The following is a 23978-nucleotide window of genomic DNA, read 5'->3' on the forward strand; positions in this document are numbered from 1 at the left end:
GTGGGCCCCATAGGCCTTTATATGAAGTTCATCTTAATAAAATATATATATATATATATATATATATATATATATATATATATATATATATATTTTTTTTTTTTTTTTTTTTTTTTTTTAAATTTCCAATATTTTATTCATATATAAATATATGATATAATTATATGAAACTAAAAAGATTATAAATGTATATTTCTTTTTAACTTTTAACATGATACGTTCAGGCTCGGAGAAGCAAGCCAGCAAGTTTTTGTTTGAGACATAATGTTTGGGTGCGGGCTAAGGAACCATGTAAAGGGCTTGAAGCAGGGGTCCTGGCGTAATGGGGCTCAGTCGAGGTCGATTGTCGCTTCTTTCGTAGCTCGATATTCACACTGGGAGTCCGACCTTTAGATCTTCAACAAACCTCGACGACACTATAAATTTAGCCATCAGGCATCGCGGGCACGCCTCTGATACAACATCCATTTGAGCCATCTTTCTACTACCTAACTCTACAAGGAACCACAGTAGGCCAACAGTTCTCGCCCATCCCGACCTCGTCGATTTAGACTAAACACCGATGGCAGTTTTTACTCCACAGACAAACCTCCCAGCTGCCTTCACACATGAACAGCAAACTGGATGTACCTGATTTGATATTTCATTACGAGGGCCTCGACTTGAAGCTTCGAATTGAGAACTTTATGGTCATCGATGAGGAGCGAGGGTCGGTGTGCTTAGCAATCGGAGCTGCAAGAGGTTTGTCAATTTTCAGCAGCATGCAACACCAGGATACGTTGGTCACTCATGATCTCGAGCACGAGGTCGTACCGTTTATTCCCACACAACGTGCTAACGTCGGTTACTAGGAGACAAAGTTCAAAGATCATATGTTGAATAACATTGGTCCAAGAGCTCTGCTCTAGCTAGCACCTGAAACAGTAAATCATTAACATATTGTAAATCTTTTATAGGCAACAGATTCTTTTGGTCATTAACTTAACATTAGCAACTTCAAAATGCATGCAAGTAGGAAATGAATCAATAATCACCTAATATTGCAGTCTTCTAAGACAGAAAAGAGTACAAATTACAAGAGAATAAAGAAAAGGTCTCAAAAAACCTACAGTTCACTTAACTCATACGTCGTTCTCGACAACGAAGAACAATAACGGTTACATACAGTCAACATACACGGGAAAAATCTCGAAACATATAAACCACCCGATAATACAAGCCGACTGTGAAGTCGCCCGCCATGAAAAAAATTATAATGAAAATGACGCTAAGAAGTTGACGATGATAAATAACAGAATGGCAGCAGAAATACTAGCAAATGGATTCATCAACGAGGAGGCAGAGGACGGAGTCGGGTTCAATCCAGAAGAACTGCCAACGGGGCCACTGGCTGGTGGGAATCCAGGGAGAGAACTAGTTGTTGATGGGATCGATCCCGATCCCGATCCCGACCCCGGTGCAGGTGAGCCATCAAATTGAGGAGCTGGAGCTGGAGGAAAATTTGAATCTCTGGTTACTGTGGTTGGTGGGGCTTTAACTGGGGGAAATTGCTGTGGCCCTGAAAAAGCATGATATAGTTTGCATTTAACTAGTATTAACGCTACATATATTGTCCTCTTTGAGTTTTCCCTCTTGGACTTCCCCTCAAGGTTTTTAGAACGCGTCTACTGGGGACAAGTTTTCACACCCTTATAAAGAATGTTTCATTCCCCTTTCCAACCGAGGTGGGATATCACAATTCATCCCCCTTAGAGGCCCAATGTCTTCATTGGCACACTGCTCGGTGCCTGGCTCTAATACCATTTGTCCAACCCCACTGCTAGCAAATATTGTCCTCTTTTAGACTTTCCCTCAAAGTTTTTAGAACGCGTCTACTAGGGAGAGGTTTTCACATCCTTATAAGGAATGTTTTGTTCCCCTCTCCAACCGATGTGAGATCTCACAATCCCTCCTGGAGGCCCAGCGTCTTTGCTAGCACACCGTTCGGTGCCTAGCTTTGATACCGGCCCAACAGCACTGGTAGCATATATTGTCCTCTTTAGACTTTCCCTTTCGGGATTTTTCTTAAGGTTTTTAGAACATGTATGCTAGGGAGAGGTTTCCACACTCTTATAGGGAACGAGGATGGATCTCACAATCCACCCCCTTGGAGGCCCAGCGTCCTCGTTGGCACACTGCTCGGTGCCTCACTCTGATACCATTTGTAACCGCTCGAACCCACCGCTAACAGATATTGTCCACTTTTGGCTTTCTTTTTTCAGTAAAACTCACAATCTCCAACATTTAGACGAACCCACCAAGCCAAACAATCTAAAAGTAAGCTTTCTGAGCTTGAAGGTTAAGCCAAAACGAAAAGAACAATTACCTGGGCATCGAGGCTGTAAACTCGAAGACAGCCTGTGAAACATGAACAAAGATCGATCAAAACGACTGTTTCGACAAAACGAACAACAATGGCACCAACATCATCGAAACGCTTAAAACAAACGAGAAGAAAAGAGACATACGTCGTCAATATCGTGCCATTAACAAACCCGCCATAGCTACAAGACGTAACATTGCAACCTGCACTACTCTGCTGTGCAGTGAAGTTCCCAAGCATTAGATTGCTGTTTCGACATTGCATACTCGAACAAGAAACGGCGAAGGGCGCAGGCATGCAGTACATACTGTTTCAAAAACAAACAATTAAGCAAATGAAAACCATCAACAATCATAAAACCATATCAATTCAAGAACAAAGCTGCTCAATTACTTGAGGTTCCCCGGTCCACAGCTACATTGAACACAATGACTAGCCGTAATGGCGTAGCTCCCATTCGGCACGATCAAACCGAAGTCGGAGGCATATCCAGGAAACTTGGAGGCACACGCTGTAAAGAAGAAGCAATAAACATCCCCACAGCTTCAGACACAATAAGTTATGAATCAATAAGTCTTCCTTATGACACAACATAGCACATTCATCAATTCATTTCCTTTAACAACGAAATTGTGCAGCAAATCAACTAAAGATTCCAACAAAACATTGAACATTCAACCTAAATGGTTAGGAATCACAGACCTCCACAATGATATGATATTGTCTACGTTGAGCATAAGCTCTCGTGGCTTTACTTTTGATTTCTCCAGAAAGTCTCGTACCAATGGAGATGTATTCCTTATTTTTAAACCCATGATCATTCTCCAAATTGGCCAATGTGGGACTCCCTCCCAACAATCCTCCCCTCGAACAAAGTACACTATAGAACCTCTCCTGAGGCCTATAGAGCCTTCGAACAGCCTCCCCTTAATCGAGACTCGACTCCTTCTCTGGAGTCCTCAAACAAAGTATACTATAGAACTTCCCCTAAGGCCTATGGAGCCCTCGTACAGTCTCCCCTTAATCAAGGCTCAACTCCTTCTCTGGAGTCCTTGAACAAAGTACATCCTTTGTTCGACACTTGAGTCACTTTTGACTACACCTTCGAGGCTCACAACTTCTTTATTCGACATTTGAGGATTCTATTGACATGACTAAGTTAAGGGCATGACTCTGATAACATATTAGGAATCACGACTCAACACAATGGCATGATATTGTCCACTTTGAGCCTAAGCTCTCGTAGTTCTGCTTTTGGTTTCCCCAAAAGGCCTTATAGTCAGTTGTATTCCTTACTACTTATAAATTGATGATAACTCCCAAAATTAGCACATAAATGTCCCAATTAGACAGAAAATTTACCTGGCAAGGGGACAGCCAAAATATCCCCAGCTTTGATCGCTGGGTTGCCCATGGCATTAACATCCATCAAGTCAGTGATAGTGGTCGAATATCTGAACGCAATCCCAGCTAAAGTATCATCGGATTGAACAACGTAAGACAAGTAAATAGCAGGCAACGAATTGTCTGTCCCATTAAAGCAAGTACAAGGAAGCGGCACGACAAGGGTCTGTCCAACATCAAGAACAGAGGGGTCCGAAATGGAATTAGCCTCCCGAATCTGGTCGGACGAGACCAAACCAGCATAGATGGAATCAGCAATCGACGAGAGAGTGTCAGATGGGCGAGTCTTGTACCGAGTCGAAACCGATTTACGAATCCCATCAACGCATGAACAAGAAATGGGGATTTTGACGAACAACTGCGAAGGGAGAATATGATTTTCAACATCTGGGTATGAAACATCTATGGCGTTGGCGGTGAGTATCAAAATGGGGTCGACTTGAAAGAGCGAAGCGACTTCAGAAACCTTGAGGTCAGTGTAGAGAGTGTAGCCAAGCAGGGCATTGCAAGAATCGGAGTTCGAACATGGCTCTATAGTTGATTTAGCGCAAACAAGAGCTACATTGGCCAAAATCAAGGCTAAAACAACAAACAAAGACAAATTCAGAGCTCTGCAAGCAGTAGCCGGCACCTGATCTGCCATTTCTGCAAGCTTTGTTCTTTGTCGATCTTCTCTAAGAACAAAACAGAGTATAGCAGAGGAAAATTTGGGTTTTTTTTGCACTGTTCTTCGAATCAGATATCAAAATGATGGGGTTTTTTGTAGCTTTTTCCTTTACTCAACGATTAAACAGAGATGAACATGGAATTTGAGGCAAGTGGGGTTCTTCACTTCGGATAATGAAGGCTTTTGAGAGATTCTTCAGAGGGCTTTTGGGGTTCACAATTTCAACTAAAATTTGAAGAATATAGGGATTTTTTCGAAGGGTTTTGGAGAGAAAAGATTAAGAACAGAGGAAAAGAAAACGCTTTGGTGAAGGCAAGCAGACAAATATGTTGCATAGACAGTACAGACACAGCCCAGAATCTCGATCAATGAGTTTTTTCTTTGGACTACTTTACCCTTGGAAAGCTCAAAATTCCCGCTTTTTTGCAGCACTCAAACGACGACGTTTGAGGCTTTTTGAATCTTGTGTTACTTTTTACTGTGAGGATATTTTGGGAATTTCGGCTTTTTTGCTTTTTGCTTTTTGCGAGTATGGTGGTGGCATTGGCATCTTAAGTGGGCCCGAGGAGGATTTCAATCCAGGCGCCGTTGAGGGAAAAAACATTTCTATTTATTTATTTTAATTAGCTGATTTAATTGACGTTCGTATGATGTGGAGCTTACGCTCCTTGATTGCACGTATGTACAACGCGCTCGTTTATTGGTGGAATATCACCTTTTCAAATATTATAATAAAAATATTGACTTGGGAATTATAGATGCAGGTGGTGGTAGAGCTGGTGGGTTTGACACCGGTAAATTGCTGAGTCAGCAAAATCAAGCATACAATCCTCTCCATTATTATAAATTTCATGCTGTGTTGGCTGAATAAAAAACGCCCACGTGTCACTTTTAGGTCATTGTCAATAAAATGTTAACTTGGGAGGATATTGGTAAAAAAATTAAATAAATTCGTGTTACTATTAGTTTATAAATATCATTAATATAAATTTTTTAGCTCAACATTTTAATGATTAATTCCATATTTATTATACTAAAGAAATAAATAACCAATTAATCCTAATAAGATAATTAAAATATAAAAATATTAGTATCTAAAATTTATATTTTAAAAAATAAATAACGTTTCAAATTTCTAAAATTTATGAACTAATTAGAAACTAAATTTAAATTTCAAGTACGGGAATCATACTTTAATTGGTAATCGATATATAACATAGTCACTAATTCGTATAATTATAATGTTTAGATTAATCAATAAGGTACAGATTTGTAATTTTAACCATTTGTTTGGTCATTTAGTTATCAGGATGGAAATGGGCCGTTTTTTAATTTTAAAAAACCGGACCGGATAGAATTGTGTGATGGGTAGGCTACATGGACTAGCACTAAATAAAGCCCATAAAGTTGTTGGGCCACAAAACGGCCCTTTTGGAAAGGGAAGGCCCATTACTTGGGCCCAACTAACTACCTCCGAGATATGAAGCGAAATAGAATCATCGGGAATATTTTATTTTTAATTTATTTATTTTTATGAAAATAAATAAATGGCTAAATAAATAAAAATATATGGACTTTCAAATAAATAAATGGCTAAATAAATAAATAAAATAGTGTTAATTTTGGAAGGAAATAATTAATATTTTATTTCAAAAATATATTCTTAAGTTTTCAAAATCATTTAAAACTTTTTAAAAAAATTTTAAAAATACTTTTAAATTTTTTAAAAAAATAAAAAATACTCGTGAATTTTTTAAAATAAATGCCATTTTTCTAAAATAGACAATTTTCATCCGTGCATTTGACCGTAAAAGCTTTTCCAAACTCTTTTTTTTATATAAAAGTAAAGGTGGTTGATGCTACTTTTAAAATTTTATATCCATCTTATTACAATAAATATATTTTTAATTTTTTTTATTTAAAATTAAAGGATATTATTAAAAAAAATTAATGTTTAAATATATTTCTTAAAACTATTAAAAATTTACAAATATTTTTTTAAATAAAGTGGGTATGTTTTACATTTAATATCTTATTAAACTTTTTGTAAAATTTAAAAGTATTATTAAAATTTTAAATTTAAACAAATTAAAAAGTTACAAAATAATTTATTAATTTATTCGGGAGAGAATATGTATTTGAGTGGAGAGTACAGTGGACAGTAGCCGGCAGATACAAACAGAAAAGACGGTGCGGAACGCTAATTTGTCTCTACTCTCAATTTACTTTTTTACCGTGAAGTAAAAAAAAATTAAATAATAAATAAATAAAAATATATAAAATAAAATAAATATGTTTAGGGGACCAATTTCCCATGCCCACACACTGTACGGCCCACCTAACGTGACGATATTGATTTATAATTATTGCCCTCCCTCTCTCAACACTTACTACGCCCCTTTTTTTTTTTTTTCTTATTTTTATAAAATTTCAAATATTATTTTTTCTACGTGAAATTTTTTAAAAATTTTGAAAAATATTAATGAAATTTATAAATAAATTTAAAACAGAGTACAAAATATTTTTTACTATAAGCTAAATACCATAGAAAATAGTAAATTTTAATTATAATAGGTAAATCTTTTTCTATTAACAGTAAATAATGAAATTAAAATGTTAAAACGAGTTAATAAGTTTGTTTTAAAATGAAACACATATTTATATAAAATTAAAGATTACAAAAATAGTTTTAAATATATAAACTTAAAACTAATAATTTAATGCATCAATTTAAATTTATAATTGTTATTGATCATTTGTAATTAGTTTATTAAAAAATCACACAAAAATTAAGTGAAACTTAATAAATTTACAGAAATTAACTAAATTTGATAACTATTCTATTTTTTTTATATTTTGAAAATTAACTTTATAGATATAAATTTATTATGAGAAAACAAAAAATAAAATAATTATTAAACCGACGTTTTTTTTTTTTTTAATCGTAATAAAAAAAACTAAATTGGTAAATATGACGTGGAAAAGGGATAAAATGTGGAAAAATATGACGTGGAATTAAGAGAGAAGGGCAAGGGCAAGGGGGCAGCGGGCAACCCGGGAGCAATTATTAGGAGAAAACAGAGAAGTACGAGTTCTGATTTGAGATCCACGAAATTCCCAATCGGCGAAAAGGGCCCCACCGGCTTCATCTCCCCGGCCCCACTTTTTCCCTTTTATTTTCTATTTAAAATGATACTAAAAAAAGAACAATTTTATAAATATTTTAATTTTCGTTGCGGTAGAGAATTAAATATTTGGCTTAAATATACTATTTTATTACATTTAATTAGGGCCCTTTAATATTTTAAACAATATTATATTTCTTTTGATTTTTTAAAATTTGAAAATTAGTAAGTATAGGATAATGTTAAATATAAAAACAAATTTAAAACAAAAGTTAAGAATCATGTTGAATAATTTTATAAATTCAAATGGAAAGTTTATTGTAATTATAATTTGAAATATAAAAAAAGATACAATATTTTAAAATCTTAGAAATTAATTTAGATTAGATTTGATTGTATTGTATAATGTTATAAGCCACCGTGTCCCTCCAGATCCTTAATTCAATAACTCTGTCCAATAATTTAATCTATTTTCTATGGAAAATACCATTTTATCCTCCAAAATGATTTCGCTGGGCCACACAGCCACGTGTCAAATCTGGTCCATTTGGCATATAATAAATAATAACGTTAGAATCTGAAAATAAAATAAAATAAATTATTTACATTAAATAATAACAATTATCAGATCCTATCCGTAAAATAAGCAATATTAAATTATTATGCCCATTTTTTCCAAAAGAGAGAATAATATTGATATTTCAGGCACCAAAAGAAAAAATGTTTATTTTATTTATTTATTTATTATTAATTATTATTTTGGTATACTGTAAAAGACATCTTTGATATTGACATTGTTTCCTATTAATTAGTTGGAGGTTGCATTTCTTTTTCTTTTTCGTATACCGTAATGAATTCTTTGACGTTGACATCATATGTTAAAGTAGTAAAATTTCATGGCAAACAACAACCAATTAAATTTGCATGGCTACAATATTTTTAAAATTAAACATAATTATTAATTTATGAATATTACTCGAGCCCGGATTACCTATCTTTTAAGGAAATTACTTACATTAATATTCATATGCATCTAATTTTTATACACTTAAACATGGTCGTAGTCGTGTAACTATAATTTTTTTGAGTATAAAACTTTCATTATTTCATTTCTTAAATTATTTTTTTTTTAGTGTTTTTTACTATATGGGCAAAGTAATTTACCCAAATATTGTTCGTTTTTTTTACAGATGACTTGATACGTTTAAATCAGAGGTAGAGATATCTATTTAACCTGTAAAGTCCCCGGTAAACATCTATAGTGAGATCCCACATTAGGGTGTAGAAATCTCTCTCTAACATATGCGTTTTAAAACCTTGAGGAAAACCCATAAGTGAAAGCCTAAAGAGGACAATTTTTTCTAGAAATGAGCTTGAACCGTTACAAAGATGAAGAATTCTCGTTTCAATAGGAAATAAGGGAGGAAGTACGGATAAATTTTTCACTATTAGTTAGACGGGGGTTAGAGATTAAAACTAAGTAAATAATGAGAAGAGGATAGAGAAGGTTTTCTCAGTCTCCGCTTCACCCTATGTACATCGTGTGTATTCTCATTGATATTCAAAAACTTAAATAAGATACAAGCTAACAACTAATGTGTACACATGAAGAATATTCAAAAACTTAAATAACATACAAGCTAACAACTAATGTATATACATGAAGAAAATATAAAATAATTGAATGTTGAAAATAAAATAAATATACGGTAAATCAAATCATAAATAAAGAATATTTAGACATAATACTTAAATAATATATACTTTAAATATTATTTTATTTTTACTATACATTTTTTGGAATTTATTTTAAAATGAGTAATTCGAAATTATTTAATATAGAAAAGAAAATAGTGCAATATCAAGTTTTAATTTTCGAAATAAAAAATAAAAAAACAAGCTAAGCTAAGCTAGTGGGCAGAGAATAGCATCATAAATCCAATTTAGAGGAGTGTTGTCAGAAATAATATTGATATTGATCTGACCGTACTTTACCCACTTCAGATTGCAGATTCTGGAGAAAGGATCCAAAAGAAATGTTCAAAAGAGAAATAAAATATTTCCAAAACAGAGAAAGCGAGGGAATCCCTTTACCTTTCATTATCACACGCAGACAGTAGTGATTGTGTTTCCCTTCCATCTCTTCCCGTGACGCTTCTTAACCTCTGTTTTATAGACACATACAAATTATGGCATTCCTTTTCCACACACGCTCCCCCCTAACTTAACCAGTAATTGAAATCATAAGCCCCAGTCCCATCCATCAATTTCGTATTGTCTTTCTCCTTCTCTCTGCCATTTTCGTATGTTAATGACCCATTTACTAGATTTAAGCTTACTGATTTCTGTCTGGTTTTGTTGCAGACGAGGTGTTCGAGAAAATGCCAAGTACGGAATCGTTTCTGAGGCAGATAAGTAAAAGGGAGGGGTCTCGGTCGGCTTCGAGGAGGTGGGGTGGGGAGTTTAGGAGAAGCGTAGGTGAAGAGAGTGTCAGTGAGGGGTGGCGTTGGAATCAGAAGATGGAGGGTGGTGTTAACAATATGTATGGGATCGACAATGGTGGGATGTCGAGAAAGAAGAGGGTGATGGTGGTGGTGGATCAGACTTCGCAATCCAATCATGCAACTATGTGGGCGCTCACTCATGTCGCTAACAAGGGCGATGTTCTCACTCTTCTTCACGTTATCACCGATTCTACTTCGTCTTTTGCAGATTCTTCTTCTTCTTCTTCTTCTTCTTCCTCTTTTTGTGCTACCTCTCTTGGTTCTCTCTGCAAGGCTTCTAGACCTGAGGTTAGAACGGAATTCAATTCTCCCCCTTCTTTTCTTCTCAGATCTTGTCAAGATTACTAAGCTTTTGGTTTGATTTCTGATTGAAAGTTATGCAATGGGAGGAAGCATGTCTTATCACACTCTGTCTGACACAGATCCCACTTCCAATTTAACCAAGGAATTAGAGTATATGTTAGGGATCAAGGACGGATTTTCTGTAGGATAGTGTCCACTTTGAGCCTAAGCTCTCCTAACTTTTCTCTCGGTTTCTCCAAAAATCTTCGTACCAATGGAGATGTATTTTTACTTATAAACCTATGATTATTCCTTTTAATTAGCCAATTTTGGACTCCCTCCCAACAATCCTCCCTCGAACAAAATACACTATCGAGCCTTCCTTAAGCCTATTTAGTCCTTGAACAGCCTCCTCTTAATCGAGGATCGACTCTTTTTCTGGAGTCCCCGAACAAAGTACACCTTTTGTTCGACACCTGACTACCCCTTGAAAGCTCACAACTTATTTGTTCGACATTTAAGGATTCTATTGACATGTCTAAGTTAAGGACATAACTTTGATAGCAGGTTAAGAATCACGGATCTCCACAATGGTATGATATTGTACACTTTGAACATAAGCTCACATGGGTTTCCCTAAAAGGCCTTATACCAATGGAGATATGTCCCTAAATTAACCAATGTTGTACTCCCTCCCCCACAATCCTCAACCGTAAAAGCTGAGTATAAGCTGCATAATGTGTTTTCCCCTTGTGTAATATAAGGTTCTAATATGAAATCTTCAGGTAGAGGTGGAGGTGCTGGTGTTAGAAGGACCGAAGCTGGCCACAGTGATGAACCAGGTAAAGAAGCTGGAGGTGTCGGTGCTGGTTCTGGGACAGAGAAGGCCATCATCCTTTTTCAGCTGGTGGGTCGAATCTAACCTAACAGTCAAATTTCCACTCGTATTAATGGACTTTCCATCTTGTTTTTGAACTTAAAATGTGATTGATGAACTGAGTGCAGCTTTTGTGGGAGTGGTGGGGCGGGCGATTTGGTGGAACAGTGCATAAACAACGCCGAGTGCTTGACTATAGGAGTTAGGAAGCAAAGCAGAGACATGGGTGGGTATGTAATCAACACCAGATGGCAGAAGAATTTCTGGCTCCTCGCTTAGTTGCTGCTTAAGTTAGAGAGAGCTCAAGCCTGACCCCCTTGGAAGTAAGTTGTATTAATCTAATTAATAATAACCCTTCAGACTAGACTACTGTAATCTGTATAATCCACTAACAAACTTACCATTCTCCTAAGCGTTAACCGAATGGAATTGCAACTTTCTCTCTTAGTAATCTATGAGTTTCAAGAATAAGTCTGTCATGTGCTTCTGGATCCTAAACTTTCTCTCTTAGTAACCATTTTCCCCTTGTGTGTTCCTTTTTTGACTGGATCCTTATTCGATGCTTCTGGACGATCATGTTTTGTTTCTTCAGTTAAGAAGCATTGGGTTTTGGGCAGAGTGAAATGGACTAGAAAATGAGAATAATCTATGTTTCTATAATGTCACTTTCGTCTCTACTTTTAACAATTTCTCATTAGTCTCTATGATTAATTTAATGTATACTTTTCTATAAAAGTTTAATCTCTTTCATCCCATCTAATATGTTTCTTTTAGTCTAGAAATCATTATTTTATTAACGGATTTGAATTAAAATGAATTATGCTCTTCTATACAACGAGGGATGGATGCTTTATGGTGTAAGAGCATGAAGCAGTCAACGTCCTCATGGTAATGCCTTGGCGAGCATTAAATTCATCTTTGAAAGATAAAAAGAGGCTAAACCTTCGAAGTTCAAACCAATTTTCCACAACCCAATTTTCATTTTGACCGAACTTGCCAGGAAAAAATTCCTTCTTTGAATTTCGTTAGCTAAGCTTCCACAAAAATTACATTCTAGTACAAATAAAGGAGGAAACAAAATTCAAACTAGCTTTGAAACTATATTGTGAGGAACATTTATGGGTCTCAATCTTGGAAGAGGTGAATTTGAGCTCCCTTTGGGCCTGTTCTTAATGTTTTTGGTCCACTTCAGAGCTAAGCTTCACTACCATTGTTCCAATTCAGAACTACCCTTCACTACCCACCCCATTTCACTAGAACTTGGGCCCTAATGGGCAGCGCCAGGACCCTAATAGCAGGCTTGGTTTCTTTTCTTTTGAGGTATATATATGCAAAAACCAAACTTAATAGGGAGAAAAAACTTTGAACATATAGTATAAATTTGAAGTAAACAGATATTTCATGGCAAATAGAATTAATTGGTTGAGTCCTCACTGTTAAATGCCAAGATTTGATCGGGATGAACAAGTCTAATCTCGGAGGTCAAATGGATGTTCTAGTCCGAGTGGTTCGAGTAGCCCTGCAAAAGAGAGATTTTCGCACCTACATTGCTCAACACACTCCTGTTACTTACCTTTAAACAGGGAATGAATTGTCATATTTATTCTATTCCTTCCACGATCCTAATGACTATACCAAGGGGCAACGGGGGAGTTGCCTGTAGCTTCAGCTCGACCTATAGGCTTGCTTGGGATCTAATTTTCCTTTTGGGTATAGTCAGTCGAGCTTCTTGACTCTACCTTTGTGGGCTCCCTCCCAAGGCCACCCTTTCTCCCTTAGGTACGTGCGGGCCTAATGGGTCCAATTAGGTTTGGACTCATGAGCTTAACAATAATAATCAACTAGTAATAATCATTAACCAACCGAAGAGAAAAGGTTCGAACCTGTGCGTCCAAGTACAGAGATTCACCACCCTAGAGATTTTAAGTATGATTTGATTCAATCTCAGTAGAATCATAACCAATGGAGGACAAACTCAGCTTTCAAGGGCAGATTCAGATAACAGACGATGCATGTGACTATTATTGAGACTTCAATAAACACATATTTGGACCCGTCAACCTTTTTCTTTAAACATCTCTGTTTTCAGCGCAAAAATGGTTTGATCCTTGAAACTAGATCTCCAAAGAGTAGTAGGGAATGGACTGGAGCTTGGAAGAAAGAAATCAAACGGTCCACCAAACTGAACCATACAATAACACTATAAGATACCTATTCCCATCATGGTTACTGATGATGACACTTACCTGCCCAACCTTACTTAGAAACAGCGCCTTTCTCTCTCTCTCGCTCACACTTCCCATGTGGATGTGCCCATTACTTTCTCTTTCCTTTTGCTTTTTCAAGCCTTTTAATGGGCAGATATCTATACTTTTTTTTTAATAGCCAGCCCACATTTGCATCCTCCTTTCCTCATTCATTTGTTCCCATAATTATTTTTTATCGTATTACCATCTTTTTTCTCGCTTTCATCCCACGAATGCGCTTCTCCGAATGCCTCTAACGCCCAGTTGAGTGGATCAGCACAGCCTTGCAACAACTAGTGAGCCACCCACAAGTTTTTCCTACACTTATTATAATCGAGATTCAAGAGCTTTTAGTCGGCTTCAATCAGCTACTTTGGAGTTTGGTGTAGGTGCCTTCAACCATGATCTTGGTAATGGTTAGAAGTTTGTACAGCTTGTGTTTGGATTAAAACTAAAGCAACCAGTTACGAAAACCTAAATTGATGTAATTTATGTTTGGTTGATGGGAATTTAGGAGTAACTGCATACTTTGGCATAGTTGGGTTTTAGAAGTACTGAGTTTTTTTTTTAAATTTATATGACCAGTATGTTGGGAGTTTCTTTTAGTTTAAGATTTTTTAAGAGTTCAGAAGATTGATACTTGCATCATTGTATCAATATAAAAATATTGAAGTTTTATTGTCCTTAACAAAGGGTATACGAGTGGTGTCTCAAACTTAACTACACCAGCAGAACTTTAGGGAGGGAGTCAAGAAAAAGGTACAAATGATGACATGGGAGGCTCAGTAATTTTGTTCAAGAGGACGGTTGGAAATTTAACCAAAGTTCTACCTCAGTTAGAAAATAAGAAATTTTATGATATATAAGTGAATAGATGAAGTTTTTAAAGGAAACTAAAGCAAAATTACGAGAGTTCATACTTAAAATATTAAGTTTTTGTGGTTCTAACACTAGAAGGTGACCAAGTGAGTACCTTTCAAAAAGTCAATCACAGTAAAAGAATAGTGTCAATGGTTGCAAGCAAAGAAGTCAGGGGTCAAGACAATACAAGCGCCAGCCAAGTGCCAAGTTGAACACAACGCAAGTCCTTATGGGAAGGATGACCTTGCTGCAAAGAAGCAGCCGAGTTTAAGTGGAGGAGAGCCTGAGCGAATGGGTTTCTCACCATTTGATATATGAATATAATTATCTCAAATCAGAATTTATAAATCCCACACACTACATGAATTCAAACTCACATAATCTACTTTTTGTACCATATAATGATTCAATAACAAATCCATGTATTCAATATATATTATTCAAAGCTAAGTCTCAATAATCTATTCTTTTGTACCACGAAAAGTAGATTTAAAAATGTAAACTTGAATCAAGATTTATTCTAACCGCGAGTCAAAATGCCGTCTAATCATTTTGGCACACGACAAGCCATTTGGCTTTATACCAACTTTTGGTAAAGCTTTTGAGCTTGCTTTGGACTATTTGAGTACCCTAAACTATGTAGACATATTATTAGTTGGGGGAGCTTAAGAAAAAAGCCAGAAACGAAGAAGTTTCCAGTGGAAGAAAAATCTCATCCTTTCTTTTGACATGAAAGCAGAGGAGGAGTTGAAGTTAAATGTTCGCAACATGGCTATCTAAAAGAAATCAACCTTTGTGGGCCAAAATGTCTTTTTTTTTTTTTTTTTCTTTCCCAATCTTTATCAAGTCCTTGGTGGGGTTGGGTCAAATTTTACTAGCTAGGGGGCCTATTCCAAGACCTACTTTGGTGCATACATTTCATTTTCTAGACTATAAATCACCAACACCAAAAGCACCTTCAACCTCTCATTTTCTCCCCCTTCGCCTTGTATTTTACTCTCAACTTTCTTGCCTTCCAATCAAGCATGAATGTGTACAGAGATCAAATCTCCTCCTGTTACTTCCATCCAAAAGAAATAGTGGTGGGCGTCTGCGCTTTGTGCTTAAACGAGAGGCTTCATATTTTAGCGTCCAGACGAGGCCGCCACCACTCTTCAGCCCGAAGCTGCCGGAAAACTCCCATCAACCTCTCCAAGATCTTCGCTTTTAGCTCTTTCATCAGCCGTCTCGAATTCCGGCATTGGAAGCCCGGAAACTCAGACGATGAAGTCTCCACAAGTCAAGAAGGTACTTCCGAATCAGCTTTATATGCATTATATCCTTTTTCAGCTGTGTGTGTATATATATCAGAATCTTGAAGAAATTATACATCCTTTTTCCTAGTTTCAAATCTCAGAATCATGAAGAAAACTACTATTCCTTGGTATTTTCAGCTGTGCGATATAAAAACTGGCAAAAAAAGGAAGAGAATCGTTAATGGGTTTGTGGGTGTGTATTTGTTTCTGTATTCCACGACGATGGAATATGATCTATTCAGAGGAGGAGAGTTCAAAATGAGTATAATGCAATCAAGAGAAGGAAAAGAAAAAACGGTGGAATGGTAAATGAGTGGTTTGGCAGAAGGGGGCAGTGTCAGGAACACAGAAAGTCCAAAAGTAAAAAAAGAAACAGAGTAAGTAAACGGTGGGGGAGACTGTTTAGCAACAGTAGCGAAAAGTTCAAGTTTGAATTGTTCGAATTATTACAGAGAATCAGAGTAGACAGGTTCTGTAATCGCAAAGATTAGGCAGAAACTAGACAAAATTTTGGGGTTAAACTCTGAGCAAAGTGGTGGGGGAGGGCAAGGAAAACAAAACAGAAGCTTACATCTGGAAAACACTGACTAGAATCTTTCAAGTTTTTCTTCTTTTCCTTTTTCTAAATCTTATTTAATTGTATAGTTGGCTGAGAGGTGGTGTGTCTTTGGAATTTTTTTCTTCTAAATTTTAATTTATAACGGGGACCCACACAAAAATCATGTAGACTCATTCATCTCAATCAACTTTGGGAAAAACGGAGTTGGGTCATGGGAGGAGAACAAGGTCTCAGAGGTATCCCTGGAAAACTGCAGCCTGTCATGGAATCACCACTTGACCAAAGACTACAAGGAGACCAAGACTGTGATAGAGCACGGCAAGACCCGTGCCTCACTTAGGTGGCGGAAGCGGATTTGCCACCTCTTCCAGCTCATCAGAAGGAAAAGGTCTAACAAAGGGACAGTCTGCCACGTGGAAGGAGTTAAGACAAGGAAAGGCTGGATAAAAACTCTGACAAGGTCAAGAAACACTGAATAGGCAAAAGAGAATATCTATGCGTGAATTGGAATTCAAATGTGATTTGTATAAAGATTTGAGTCAAAAACTTATTTTCTTGATTTGAGCGCTTGCAGGTTTAAGAATTTATGAATGTAAATGAAGTTCTGTAATGTGCTTGAAATATATCTCCTCTTCTTCCTTCCCCCCTCCCCCTCTTATGTAGAATGCTTGAATATCGAACACTGATATTGAATAAAACAACAGGAGAAGGAATTTTCCCATTCGTGTTCACAAAGTGGGAAACAATGGAGCAAGAGGGCCCCTTAGCTACACTACTCTAATTTGGCCTATAGTTGTCTTAGTGCTTCAATCTTTGAACCATAAAACAGTCGTTTCATGTATATATAAATCTTTCAAACCCATGATATTGTGTAGAACTAGTCTTTGGAATGGTATTGAAAACAATCTCACCAGCCTAGATATTCTCTTCCAATAAGCTAAAGTCTGTGTGCATGTGGGAAGATTAGAATAAGGCAGAGTCTATATCCTTTAGCAGGGTCCTTGACAAAGGCAATTTGTCACAACTGCCCTCCCAAGCAAGAGGACCATAGGTTTGGAAAAGGACCACAAATTCAGGTCCAGGAAAGAAAAGCTCACTGTAGCGTGGGCGAAAATGACAAGACATGAATCTTCACCCAACTTTATCAACCAAAAACCAACACCAACGACATTGATTAAACATTTTCAGCAATGTATGACCCAAAGTATGCATGTATTTTCATTTTATGAATTGCAATTTCTCCTAAGATTTTATTTTTGTTGCAAAACCAGCAAAATCTAAAACAACTCAAGCTCAAAAAATATATAGTTGTTCAAGACTTTGTTTGGTCAAAATGATCTTTTTCGTTGGGGAAAAAAGAAAATGGAAAACATTCAAATAAATTTCTAATGTAAAGTAGTTTTGGAATATTTATGAACTGTCTTTTGAAAGAACAGTTAATCAAATGGCTACATCCACAAGTGATTTTTATAATTTAGTCTAAAAATAATAGGACACTTTTATCGGTGAAATTGGATAGTGAGGCTAAGGGTTGGTTACATATTACATCTTCCACCTACACAACTCAATATTTTTTATGGATACCTCTATCTAACCAACTCTCTCTCTTTCTTAGGAGGTGGATAGGGAAAAGGAAAAAGTAATGTATGAACTGATACATAGTGTATGGAGGAAGGGAAAATGAGGACCCCTCTGCAGCTTTGTTCCATCAAAATGTTGTATTACCAAGTGAAGTGAAATTGGTGCTAAGATACAAAGTGAAGAAGCTTTGGTTACAAGGGAAAGAGCTTGCTTTCACATGCAACTCCTTCCAAGTCAAACCTACTTTAGATAAGCATCTTATTTTAGGTCACACAATCTACAAACAGCGAAATTCTTTCACAGCCAAAAGAGGATTTTCAATGAATAATGACCTTTATACACTTAACTTTGGTTGGTATTTGTCTGTACTTTTCCTCATTTCTCACCTCCTTTTTCCGTTTCCTTCTCTCTCATACACACCCTGTTCCCGTCCAACAGCTGAGCTCACATGTCTTCACTTTCTTTCCCATCCCTTGTAGTTCTCTCTCTCTCTCTCGCTATGGCTTTCCTGTATTATCTTCCAAAAATGAGTAATAGTGTTTAGGTTCTAGCCCTATTACTCATTTTTCCTTTCACAAACAATTTCCCCAAAAGTGAATTTCCTGGAAAACGAGTTGCAAAGAATCTATCATTTCCCACCTCTCGAATCCATAAACGATAATGTAAAAAGCACCTTCGATCCACGTTTTCACACAATAATTTTTATCTCTTCATGTAAGACAAGTAATAGATAACTGACGCATTCAACAGAGTAGGAGACAAAAGAAAAAAGAAAGAAGAAATAAAGAAATAAAGAAATAAAGAGAGAGGGGACTATTTATACGATTAACTTTTTCTTAAAATATTGGAAACAGATTATGTATACAATAAAATGATAGTGACCAAATCAAAACTTTCTAATTATATGAGATAAATTTAATCATTTAATATATCCAATACCCAAATTGCGATCCACTATTATTAGTGTAAGACACTCCATTAATGTGTTTGCTTCTCCTTTTCTCTTTTTAACATATTTTTATATTTCAAAGGAATTCAAAAGAAGAGGAGAGAGAGAAAAAACCAGGTATTAAAGTTATTTGAAAGAAAAAAAAGGTATAAAGTGAAATATTCTAAAGCCGTACTTGACAGTCTTACCAATTTTAACTAGTGGGTTACTGTTATTTTTTCCAATTACCTTTACATGTCACTTATGACTCATCCCATTTTAACTGATCAAACTGGACACACAGATTTATTTTAAAGGAGAAAACTTGAATCAAATAAGATTCACATCTCATATCATTTCATATCTCATCTGTCATTATTTGTAAATAAAATTTCATCCGTTTCAGAAATCTAAAAAGATTAGGCAAATTTACATAGAACACATTGTTTAAATAGAATAGAAAAATATAAATAACTATAATATTGAGAATAAAATAAAATATACTACTAATTTGATTAAGTTATATTTTCAAATATTATATCTTAATACAACTTTGGATGATCTTAGCATTTTAAAATTTCCGTTTCTGTTTAGATGGGACGACTGAAGAGACGAGTTTACCTCACCGACCCAGCAAAAAAATAAAAATAAAAGTAAAAATTTCCCAAGAATTCTGGTGGGTGTGTAAAAGACGCAACTTAGGACACGTAGCAAACTGGAAAGAGAAATATGGCGGAAAGAAATAATGGGTGATTGAACAATTCAAAGTGTCTGCCCACATGCATCTTTGGTATACCGACACGCATTCCCTTCTTCCATCTGTTTCTGCAACCCTCTTCGTTGCTTTTAAATCTAAAGTTTTCTATTAAAAAATAGAACTAGTTCTGTTCAATCATTGTATCAACTCCTTCACTGTAAATAAGCAGTGTCCAAAACAGAAATGATGGAGAAACATGGAATTCTGTTCTGTAGAGATTCTAGTGATTCATTACGTTGACTCTCAGCTGTATTAGTGAGATTTTGCCTGATTGGTGAAGATGAAGGGTTGAACATCATAGAATGTGTAGATATACGAAGCTAAGGAATTATCCATCGTGAGGTATGTTGTATCTTGAGTTTGGTATGTTTCTCTTGACTAGATAACTTTTTCCTCTTAGGAGTTGTTGGTTAAGTAATATTTGGTTACAAGTGGAGAGAATATCTTGAATTTATGATGAAATAGAGAAGCCTAAAGGACTACATAGGCTTGGGTCCAATTGTTCAAAGTCGACAATGCCAGACTGATAGGAGAAGACTGTTATCCTAACAACACCAGATTGCAATAAGATCGTAACTCATAAATATTGCAAGGTCAAACTTGTTGTAATGCGAATTTATAAAAAGCTTTAGGCCTAATCTTGGGTAATTTTCTTTTCTGCATAAACTATTTAGTACTATCTTGCTCTATACAGTTTTCGAGCCATCTACCATAAAACCCCAATGTAGCCACTACTAACTGTACCATGAGACCAAGAGAAGAAAGATCTCAAACTAAATGTAATGGGAAAATCTTATTTTCTAAGAATAAAAAATCAAAAGGGAGTGGAAGAAAGAAAGATGGCAATATGAACAGAGATTCCTAGAGTCTGTTGGAAAAGCTTCCTTCACCGGCAGATAAGAAAAACAGTAGGGGAACGGAATATGTAACAACAATCCAAGGAGGCATATCTAGATGGAAACTAAGTTTCCAGGCTCGGCCCATGTAACATGCTACACCAAATAAGAGGTCTAGAACAATTTCTAGAACAATTAGCTTATAAGGACAACCATTCATCAACGGAAATAGCTTCTCAAATTGGATAAAAGAGAACCTGATAGCTGGAGAAGGCATACCTAGACGGAAACTAAGTTTTCACCATTTATCAACGAAAATAGATAAAAGTGAAACCAGATAGCTGGAGAAGTAGGGATACGGGCACCCTAGTTCTGTTCCAACAGGAATTATATATCGTTGTTGTTGCAGCTTTTGATTCCACTTTTCGAGACTATGATGAATACACAACTGACGAGCTTAAATTTTTGGTTCTGAGAAGAACCACAAGGCAAAACAATCTCGACACTCCAATTCTCTGCCTCTAGACAAAGCCTCCCTAAACCCACAGGATTTCTTGGCAAGAGCAGACAAAACTTCTTAAGCAAAGCCCATGAATATTGCCTTCACAAACAATGATCTCTTAACACGATGTACAGCAATCTTTTAACTCTCCAAAATTTTAAAAGTACGGTTTCTAAAAGACTATCGACCATTAAAACTAAGTCTACTCAAAGAATTGCTCTGTCTGTTGGCTCACAGCAGGTAACACAGGGCATTTGGTTGGAATCAAATATTCCAAAATATTTGATGGTGCCTAAACATTGAACAACACAATGTCGTGACTCAGATAGAAAGAGTGAAACTAACAATTGAGGCCTGCTAGTTTTAAAGAGTATAGGACATGAAAGCAGATAATCCAAGCTTCAGCTGGTAACATGGGCATAAGTTACCAAAACAGAACTATTAATCGACCTGACTTGGTTGCGTGAAAGCAACCCATGAACAGATAAACACTTGAAGCATTTCGTATTATGGTAAAATAAACTTCAAGAAGAATTGCATTTAGTAATTTGTAATTGTTAATAATTTGAATGGTCACCAAACAACTCCCCATCTACATCTTGAAGCTCTTATCTGATAGGCGACAACTTATTCAAACAGGATTTGGATTTTGACATCCACTGAAAATATATTAACCATCAGAGAAGAACATAATTCCGAATTTCTAACCCTAACCCTACCAACGAAACAGGGGGTGCAACTATCACAAACCAAATTATTTTGAAAGATTAAAAAGCGATCGATCTTCAGAGAGAGAGAGAGAGAGAGAGAGAGAGAGAGAACCTGTAGAGATGAACGCTGCGAGTACGGCCGTCTTTCACGATCGTTGACTTCTCCATTTCTCCCATCGCATTCAATGGAAGCTTCGACAGCCATGAATTTGTAAATAAAGAGATACTTGAAGATTTTGTTGTACAGAAAGAATCGCTGGAGCTAAAATGGTTGGATCTTAGAAAGCTCTCACATAAGGAAGAATTCGCGGGAAAGGCAAATTGGGAATGGTCTTCTTCATTATTGCTCGAAAATTGGAGGGAACGGGACGACTGATTGTGAACTCTTTGTTCGTTGTTTATAGGAAAATATTAATATTTGTAAAATATTAATTTTAATGCCTAATTATAACCATTTTCCCCGCGAATTTTATGAAATTGCAGCTAATTATAACCATTTTTAATAGATCATTCCCATTTTTCAATATATTTCCTATTTAAAACATATATTCAAATTCAATAATATTTAAAAATAAAAATATATAATGTCTCAAGTTTTTTCAATTTAATAATTTCTTATATAAGTTAAAAATATGTTTTTATATAAATTTTTAAAAATGCGTGTTTAGTTTCTAATAAATTACCTAATTTTCTTAACTTTATTTTTCTAATTCATTTATCTCTTTGGTATAATATTAAAAAGTCGCATAATTATTTCCCATAAAGTTTTATATTTATAATAATTTTTAACAATTTACCAGTCAAAGTCGGTTGCTTGGATTTCGTTGTTTTAGGTGATCAAGCAGAATACACATGTTATAATAACACAAGCCTAGAGAGAAATTCGCGGATTTGCTAAGTTCATGTACAAAGAAAATTAAAGCAGAATCGATCCGTTCAATCATCATCTTCCTCGTCGGTGACGAATTTTCCAGTTCCAGGATTCAGAGCTGCAATGAAGAAGAACACGACGTTCAACAATACCAGAGGCTCGATCTCATTTATCGGCACTCCCGTCTCGATGTTTAACTGCGCCAACGCACCTTTTCCTGTAATAATTTCTCCGATTAGCGAGAATGCAAACCCTAGCTGCGCCAATCGCCCGACGAACAGCTCATTTGCCTTCGTGAATCCGAACAACGGACCTTCAATAAAACAGAGTCATCGTCAATTTCATGTAAGATTTGATTTAACTGAACAATGCCGTTGTACTGTACTGTAATTTACCTCCTTCCTTGAGACCTAGCGCCGATCTGAAGCCCTTCCCGGGAGGGATGACGGCACGTTCCAAGCCAGCCGTTTCTGGATCGTCGATAAATTTTCCACGGTCTCCTAGGGCTCCAATGGCTCCGAGGAGAGTGAACAAGATGAAGAATAGAAGAAGAGGCTCCGCCTCGTAAATCGGAACTCCAGTTTCCAAGTTCAGTTGCGCCAGAATTCCCTTCCCGGTAATCCCCTCTCCTAACAAAGATGCCTGCAAATTTTACACCATCATACATATCAAAATCCAATTAGATTTATAGTAATGTTGCCTTACTTAGGTATTTGATAAACGTAGATCCATAAATTCGAAGGAACTCACAGCAAAGCCGATCATGGCAACACGGCCGACGAAGAGTTCATTCTGCTTAGTGAAACCAATGCCACCGGAAGTCCCGAAAATGCCGTCTTCAACCTTCGGCTTCGCAACCTAAAATCAAATCAAGAACCAAACAAACACTCAGATTCCATCAATTCCTCTCTCTAAAAAAAACATCAAAATCAAAATTACCTTCTTCGGCGGCACTTTAGTTCTGGATTTAAAAACCGCAAGAGTCGTAAACCCACGCGCCGGCAAGGAAACGGAATGTGAAGGCGAAGGATTGAAAAGAAGGTGAGTAAATTGGGTGTTAGGTCTAAGCGTTCGAGTGAAAATAGAAGCGAATTCTTTCTTATGGCCGGCGCACGCACCAGAAGTGAGGAGCATGGTTTGAGCCGCCATGGAAATGAACCGAAATGAACCGAAATGAAAATGCTATAAGGTATTTGAGTGAGATTAATGCAGGGAAGCCTGTGATTTAAAAGCTTAAGCAAATGGGTGAGTAATTTGGATAGGCTTTTAAGAAGAAAGGTTTCGAGAAATCAGAGGGAATTTGAGTGTATGGTGAAATGGGATGTGCTTGTGGATTTGGTGGGGAGAGTTTGACGATCGGCGCATAAAGTGACACGTCGTCGTTTAGTTTTTTGTGATGGTGGATCGGTGGGTGGGATGCTTTTTTGGAGGAGCCCCGTCTCGTTTTGGTTTTAGTCCTAAACATTAACAAGTGACTCACGCTGAGTCTTAAAAAAAAATAATGTTCCATCGAGTCTTGTGAGATACGTCGCGTTATTTGCTTATAGTTTCTAAGAACGTCGCGTTATTTGCTTCTAGTTTCTAAGAACGTCGCGTTATTTGCTTCTAGTT

The 23978-nt window shown here is 36.3% G+C and overlaps 4 protein-coding genes across 4 annotated transcripts; 2 read left to right on the forward strand and 2 right to left on the reverse strand.

Annotated features, from left to right (window-relative positions):
* Window positions 1-1019: 1019 nt before the first annotated feature.
* LOC111809141 (lysM domain-containing GPI-anchored protein 1) lies at window positions 1020-4744 on the reverse strand. The gene is made up of 5 exons (XM_023695502.2): window positions 3725-4744; window positions 2756-2873; window positions 2508-2669; window positions 2366-2397; window positions 1020-1558 (listed from the first exon to the last, which is right to left on the reverse strand). Exons 1-5 carry the CDS (start codon window positions 4407-4409, stop codon window positions 1251-1253), a joined length of 1305 nt encoding a protein of 434 aa, XP_023551270.2. The 5' UTR covers window positions 4410-4744; the 3' UTR covers window positions 1020-1250.
* Window positions 4745-9670: 4926 nt separating this feature from the next.
* LOC111808882 (uncharacterized) lies at window positions 9671-11692 on the forward strand. The gene is made up of 4 exons (XM_023695111.2): window positions 9671-9829; window positions 9923-10350; window positions 11130-11251; window positions 11350-11692. The coding sequence occupies exons 2-4, from the start codon at window positions 9940-9942 to the stop codon at window positions 11498-11500; spliced, it is 684 nt and encodes a 227-aa protein (XP_023550879.1). The 5' UTR covers window positions 9671-9829; window positions 9923-9939; the 3' UTR covers window positions 11501-11692.
* Window positions 11693-15311: 3619 nt separating this feature from the next.
* Window positions 15312-16807, forward strand: LOC111808883 (uncharacterized). The gene is made up of 2 exons (XM_023695113.2): window positions 15312-15615; window positions 16351-16807. The coding sequence occupies exons 1-2, from the start codon at window positions 15354-15356 to the stop codon at window positions 16659-16661; spliced, it is 573 nt and encodes a 190-aa protein (XP_023550881.1). The 5' UTR covers window positions 15312-15353; the 3' UTR covers window positions 16662-16807.
* Window positions 16808-22288: 5481 nt separating this feature from the next.
* Window positions 22289-23634, reverse strand: LOC111808052 (photosystem II 22 kDa protein, chloroplastic). The gene is made up of 4 exons (XM_023693831.2): window positions 23307-23634; window positions 23118-23225; window positions 22763-23009; window positions 22289-22680 (listed from the first exon to the last, which is right to left on the reverse strand). The coding sequence occupies exons 1-4, from the start codon at window positions 23514-23516 to the stop codon at window positions 22433-22435; spliced, it is 813 nt and encodes a 270-aa protein (XP_023549599.1). The 5' UTR covers window positions 23517-23634; the 3' UTR covers window positions 22289-22432.
* Between the last annotated feature and the right edge of the window lie 344 nt (window positions 23635-23978).

Source organism: Cucurbita pepo, chromosome 13, assembly GCF_057944985.1.
Source record: "Cucurbita pepo subsp. pepo isolate OVF chromosome 13, ASM5794498v1, whole genome shotgun sequence".
Taxonomy (NCBI): Eukaryota; Viridiplantae; Streptophyta; class Magnoliopsida; order Cucurbitales; family Cucurbitaceae; genus Cucurbita; species Cucurbita pepo.